Here is a 6,880-nt window from a genome sequence, read left to right as displayed (position 1 = left end):
GTATATATATATATATATATATAAACCTAGAGCAAACTCTATAACGGAGGTGTATAACAGCGATTCTTCGTAGATCGATCCGTCGTACGTCGTCGCGTGGAACGATTCATGCACCCACACACACCCCTCCCTCCCCCCTCCCCCACCCTCACACACACCCACCCACACACATACCTGTATAACGGAGGTGAGTAAGATCGATTCCTCGTAGATCGATCCGTCGTACGTCATTGCGTGGAACGAGGGTGGCTTGTCATTCACGTCCGTCACGTCGATCGTGAGGTTCGCGGACCCGCTGCGTCGCGGCACCCCATCGTCAGATGCCAGCACTGTCAGACTGCGTGCACGGGGAGGGGAAGACAGTCAGGGGCTTAATTTAATTTGATTAATTTCAATAAATATTATATTTATAATTAAATTGTGAAATAATTATAAAATTAAAAATAAAATTTCAATAAATATTTTTATTATTATTTTATAATAATTATTATATTAATTTTATACATAATTAATTATTAATATTTTAATTAGGTTGAAATAATTGACATCGGGGAAGGGGTTAACATGATACATCCGATCACAGCACCTGTACTGCTTCACACACAATCACCTGCTCACACATCACGTTATAGCTGTGTGACGCGCGCGGGAAGCGAGGGAAAAGGGTTAACATTCGATCACATATCACATCGTGGCATCGTCACTTACTACCTACGTGACTAGCTTCTGCATAGCTACCTGCATATCTGTACCATGCCAGCATCGTCAGACTGCGAGCGTGGGGAAGGGAGGGAGGGAAGGGTTAACATACGATCACACATCGGTTTATGGCACTGTGTGATGCACACAGGGAGTGAGTGAGTGAGAGAGGGAAGGAGGGAGAAATGGAGGGAGGGAAGGGACAACGTTCAATCACACATAACGTCGGGATAGTGTGTAAGCCTGCGCGAGGCACAACAAAGTAATATCGCTCTATAGTCATGACACCAAACTCGAACTCTAGAACATCGAACTCTAAAACATCTCAACTCTTGCCACCTGTACCGCTACCTGCCCGCGTACCTGTACCGCTACCTGTCCGCGTACCTATACCGCGTACCTGCCAGCGATACCTGTAACCGCTACCTGCCAGCGACCGTAACCGTAGTGCCGCGCTTACTGGCGCCTGCGTAACCTGTAGCGCTACCTGCCAGCGTAACTCGTACCCTACGCTGCCATACGCGCTCTGCCCCGTCGTACCTGTACCGCTACACTGCAGCGTACCTGTACGCTACATGTCCGCAGAAATACCTGTAACGCTACCCTGCCAGCCTACCTGTCCGCTACCGGTGCGCAGCGTACCTGTACCAGCTACCTGCCAGCGAACCTGTAACCGCTCCCTGGCCAGCGTGACCTGTACCGCTACCTGCAGCCGTAAGCCTGTAGACCTGGTACCTGCCGCGGGTACATGTACCGGCTACCTGCCCGCGTACCTGTACCGCTACCTGGCCGCGCCGTACCTGCGCCTACCTGCCCGCGTACCTGTTCGATCTACTGCGCGCGTACCTGTAAGCGCTTACGCGTCCAGCGTAACCTGTACGCGCTACTGCCCGCGTACCTTACTGCTTCATCCCCGGTCACGTGAGGTCAAAGCTTGGCGTTGGGCGGCACACCGTCGACTCTCCGCTCGCCGCGTTCGATCGGCGGAACGTGTCGATGCCGACGCCGTCGAGACGGTAAGAGACAGCGCCGTTGAAGGGGGTCGGGTCGGCGTCCGTCGCCGAGACGCGCACGATGTGCGTCCCCGCGGCAACCGTCTCATCGACGACGACCTCGTACGCGTCCGGATCAAAGATGGGAGAGTTGTCGTTGACGTCCTGCGCGGCGAAAGCAAGATCGTTGCGCGATTAGCACCGCGGCGCCCTCTACCGGCATAATAAATCGGACACTAGGCTTGCCAGCGCCCTCTACCGGCATAATAAATCGGACACTAGGCTTGCCAGCGCCCTCTACCAGCATAATAAATCGGACACTAGGCTTGCCAGCGCCATCTAGTGGAACAGTAATTAAAACACCAAGCTTCCTGGCGCCCTCTATGCGATTACGGCCGCGCTAGCTACGATCCGCGGACGCATCTGACATCGTCGGCTTCAAATACTGTATACGCGATATTTTTTGCATACAGATATTTTCGCGAATTCTATCAGACTTGACGGACAATTTCGCGGGTGGTTAATTTCGCGGTCGGTGAATTATGGATTATTCGGTATGAATGATTCGCGCGTCGTCATTTTCGCGGTCGGGCACGCGTTCGCGATATTCGCGAAAATTAAACCACCGGAAATATATATAGCGTATACAATACTCAGACCACCGTCGCTTCAAAGATGGCGGCGGCGCAGACGATATCTCTCGCGCTCACCTCGACGTATATCGTCACGGGAACGGTGGAGTTGAGCGGCGGCTCGCCGTGGTCGATCGCCATGGCGACGAGCGAGAAGCTGCGGTACCACGGCGACGTCGCTCCCTGCGTGTCCGGGTCCATCAACTCGAAGTCGATCTGCGTCCGCGCCGTTATCACGCCTGCAGCGATAGATTCCCATGTGATGGGAAGTGTTCTCGAAGATTACCAATTTATTACAATATTTATCGTATCGATTACAATGTTTAATTAAAGTAAGTTAAAAGGCCGACGAAACAGCCGGCTCTACAGTCCTAATATCCGCCAACTCGATTCCAACGACGACCTTGAAAACGGGAAGGGAATTGCACCGATCAACTTGCTCGTGAAGAAGGGGATCAAGTGAGCCATGAAGACTACATCGCAGATTACGCGGGAGGTGGGGAGGGTGGGAGCTACTAGGCAGGCAGCGGCGGCGGAGGAGGAGGTGGGGGAAGGTGGGAGATGCTAGAGAGGCGGCGGCGGCGGAAGAGGAGGTGGGGGAAGGTGGGAGATGCTAGGGAGGCGGCGGCGGCGGAAGAGGAGGTGGGGGAAGGTGGGAGATGCTAGGGAGGCGGCGGCAGCGGCGGAGAAGGAGGTGGGGGAGGGTGGGAGCTACTAGGGCTGGTCGTGGCAGCGGAGGTGGGGCAGGGTGGGAGATGCTAGGGCCGTGGGCTGGCAACGGAGGTGGGGGACGGTGGGAGATGCTAGGGAGGCGGCGGCAGCGGCGGAGAAGGAGGGGGAGGTGGGAGCTACTAGGGCTGGGAGTGGCAGCGAAGGTTGCGGAGGGTGGGAGATGCTAAGGTGGCATCGGCGGCGGCGGTGGCGGAGGTAGGGGAGGGTGGGAGCTACTAGGGCTGGGGTGGCAGCGGAGGTGGGGGAGGGTGGAAGATGCTAGGGCTGGGGTGGCAGCGGAAGTGAGGAAGGGTGGGAGATACTAAGGTGGCAGCGGCGGCGGCGGTGGCGGAGGTGGGGGAGGGTGGGAGCTACTAGGGCTGGGGTGGCAGCGGAGAGTGGGGGAGGGTGGGAGATGCTAGGGAGGGAGGGACGGCGGCGGCGGTGCGGAAGGTGGGGGAGTGTGGGAGCTACTAGGGATGAGGGGTGGAGCAGGAGGTTTTGGGGAGGGTGGTAAGATGCCTAAGGGATGGGAGGCGGGCGCCGGCGGCGGCGGAGGTGGGAAGGTGAGAGACACTAGGGAGGCAGCGGCGGCGGAGGTGGGAAGGTGGGGAGATATCTAGAACTGGGGGGGGGGGCAGCGGAGGTGGGAATGCTAGCGGAGATACTAGGGAGGCGCTGCGGCGGGGGCAGGAGGAGGGGGAGGGCTGGAAGATATAATCGTGGATATATATATATATATATATATTAGATATAGATATATATATATATACTATATATATATATAGATAGATAGAATAGATATATAAATATATATATATATATTAATATATACTATATATAATAGGGTGGAGATATAAGTGGCAGCGGAATATAATCGACGCTCTCTCACCCGTGAATTCGTCGACGATGAAGTTGCCGTCGACGACGGGAGAGTAGTCGTCGTCGATGAAGAAATAGCTGATGTCGCTGTTAGGAGGCATCCGCGTCCGTCGCCTGCCGGCAGGGAACGAACACGAGCAAAATCTAATAAGCACTCGAACCCCTGTTGCCTACAAGCCGCGGTCGCTCCGCTTGCAGCGACGATAATGACGACGACGTGAATCTCGGTGGAAACATAATAAGCACTCGAACTCTCGTCGCTTACGTGGCGATCGCACGATTGTCGCCATTTCCCGCTCCACTCGCGCAACGATGAGCGTGAAGACGCTCTCGGTGCGAGAGAGAGAGAGGATTAGGAAAGATTTGAATTTCGGCCGGCGCACGGTGTGACATACTCGATCAGTAATCGCTCCTTGAAAACGAAACCCTTCCATACTTGCTCCCCCTCACCACCGCACACACTACACACACACACAACACACAGACCACACCACACACACACACACACACACAACACACACACACACACACACACACACTACGACCTCGTGCACGCCCTGTGACATTTTAACCTAACATAACAACTACATCTCCCCAGTAGTACTTCCCCTTCTAATCCCCCCACGCACCGCGACCCAGCGACTCAGGTGAATTCTAGGCGGAAGGCGGGCGGGTAGAAATCGTCCTCCTACCCAGTACATCCCCCTCTCTAAACAATCGCCAGCGCACCCCCAACCCCGCGACCCACCACCCGCCCTGACTCGCACCGTGACCTCGCGACCCCTCAGCAACCTCCACGTGCACGATGAATTCTAGGCGGAAGGCGGCGCGCTAGAAATCGTCCTCGCTACGCCAGTACATCCCCTCTTTAAACAATCCCAGACGCCACCGCACCACCCCCCGACCCACTGGCTCTCAGCACCGTGACCTCGCGACCCCCGCAACTCACGTGCACGATGAATTCTAGGCGGAAGGCGGGCGGTATGAAATCGTCCTCCTACGCAGTACATCCCCTCTCTACCATCCACCGCCACCCCCAACCCGCGACCCCACCCGACCGCGGTACTCCCCGCCGTGACCTCGCGACCCTCGCAACTCAGTGCGCATGAATTCGAGGCGGAAGGCGGGCGGCGTCAAAGTCGTCCTCCTCGATGTACCGTCGTAAGACGGTATTCACGAACACGGGCGCATTGTCCGTTCACGTCGAGAATGCCACCTCCAGGCTGCGTGCTGTTACGGTTGCCCTGACCCTGCTCAGCGCAACAAACAAACGAACGTACGTATGGATAAGCCGTGCGCAAGAATTCGAGCGAGAGAAAAGTGTGTTATATCTATCTGTCTATCTATCTATCTATTTATCTAATATATATATGTATATATATATATATATATTATTATCATATAGAGAGAGAAGAGAGAGAGAGACCGTGAGAATGTGAGAGTTGGAGAGAGTGTGAGAAGAGAGTGAGAGAGGCGAGAGAGAGAGAGAGAGAAGAGAGAGGCGAGGAGAGAAAGAGAGAGAGAGAGAGAGAGAGAGAGAGAGAGATAGAAAGATAGAGAAGAGTCGAGAGAGAGAAGAGAGAGAAAGGAGAGAGAGAGAGAGAGAGAGAGAGAGTTCAATTGAGAGAGTGAGAGTGAGAGAGAGAGAGAGAGAGAGAGAGAGAGAGAGAGAGAGAGAGAGAGCGAGCGATTAAGCGAGAGAGAGAGAGAGAGAGACAGATCACATTGACCATGCATTGGCCATTTGCAGAAACAGTAGTCGGAACATTTCCCACACGCCATAACATATATCGCCAAGGACTTCACCGTCTTAGGACTACAGGACTACATTACTTCTGACGACGGCCAGCGGATGGCGCCACGCGTACCTTGTAGTCGCGAGCCTCCACGGTAAGGTAGTATTTATCCGTCGTCTCGCGGTCCAGCGGCTGGTCCACGCTGACGAGACCCGTCGTTTCCTTGACGACGAACCTGCGACGACAGAACAAAAACATCAGAACATTATTGGCAATAGATGACGCGTGAATTACTCTATTTATATTATAAGGTTATATATAAATATATAGATATTATAATATAAAATTATGAAATGGTTCATTTCGACACATTATCGTAAAAGAGGATCGGCCATGTTTGATCAACGTGTGAATGATAAAGGTTGATAATGACGACGGCGACGATGATGGCGATGATGACAATGATGATGACGATGACAATGATGATAACAATGATGATGACGACGACAATGATGATGACAACGACAATGATGATGACAATGATGATGACAATGATGATGACAATGATGATGACGACGACAATGATGATGACAACAACAATGATGATGACGACGACAATGATGATGATAACGACAATAATGATGACAATGATGATGACAACGACAATGCTGCTGACAATGATGATGACTACGACAATGATGATGACGACGACAATGATGATGACGACGACAATGATGATGACGATGACAATGATGATGACAATGATGATGACGATGACAATGATGATGACAATGATGAGGAATGATACATAAAACAATACCTGTCAATTCCGGTGTCCACGATGTAATAATACACTATTCCGTAGTCACCTGAATCCGCATCTGTAGCCTGTACGGGTGGAAGCGAATAAATGACAACGGAGGTAATACATTATTCTATGCATCCATACACACGTACGCACGCATGTACACACATGCAAAACATCTACCCATCCACCTCTGAATATATCTACACACACACCCACCCACACGTACGCACGCATGTACACACATGCAGAACATCTACCCAGCCACCTCTGAATATATCTACACACACGTACCCACCCACACGTACGCACACACGCAACATTCATCCTTCTGTCCGTGTGCCCCCCCCCATCTGTCTCCCCGTCCATCCACCCATCCGTTTATCTGTCCATCTGTCTCCCCGTCCATCCACCCATCCGTTT

The 6,880-nt window shown here is 52.8% G+C and overlaps 1 protein-coding gene and 1 long non-coding RNA gene across 2 annotated transcripts in view; both read right to left on the bottom strand.

Moving 5' to 3' along the window:
- Positions 1-1,773: 1,773 nt before the first annotated feature.
- Positions 1,774-4,010, bottom strand: LOC106819079. The gene is made up of 3 exons (XR_001395339.1): positions 3,927-4,010; positions 2,402-2,562; positions 1,774-1,856 (listed from the first exon to the last, which is right to left on the bottom strand). It is a non-coding gene; the product is annotated as an uncharacterized LOC106819079 (long non-coding RNA).
- Positions 4,011-5,049: 1,039 nt separating this feature from the next.
- Positions 5,050-6,880, bottom strand: part of LOC106819078 (cadherin-related family member 1-like) — a 16,095-nt gene continuing 14,264 nt past the window's right edge. The window contains exons 8-9 of the mRNA XM_014823740.1: positions 5,785-5,887; positions 5,050-5,166 (exon numbers count right to left, since the gene is read on the bottom strand). Coding sequence (XP_014679226.1) covers positions 5,050-5,166; positions 5,785-5,887 — 220 coding nt within the window. The remainder of the gene's footprint in view (positions 5,167-5,784; positions 5,888-6,880) is intronic.

The sequence above is a fragment of the Priapulus caudatus genome, unplaced genomic scaffold (assembly GCF_000485595.1).
Source record: "Priapulus caudatus unplaced genomic scaffold, Priapulus_caudatus-5.0.1 Scaffold2812, whole genome shotgun sequence".
Classification (NCBI taxonomy): Eukaryota; Metazoa; Priapulida; class Priapulimorpha; order Priapulimorphida; family Priapulidae; genus Priapulus; species Priapulus caudatus.
The sequence above is the reverse complement of the archived record's forward strand: the minus strand, read 5'-3'. Positions and strand labels throughout refer to the sequence as shown.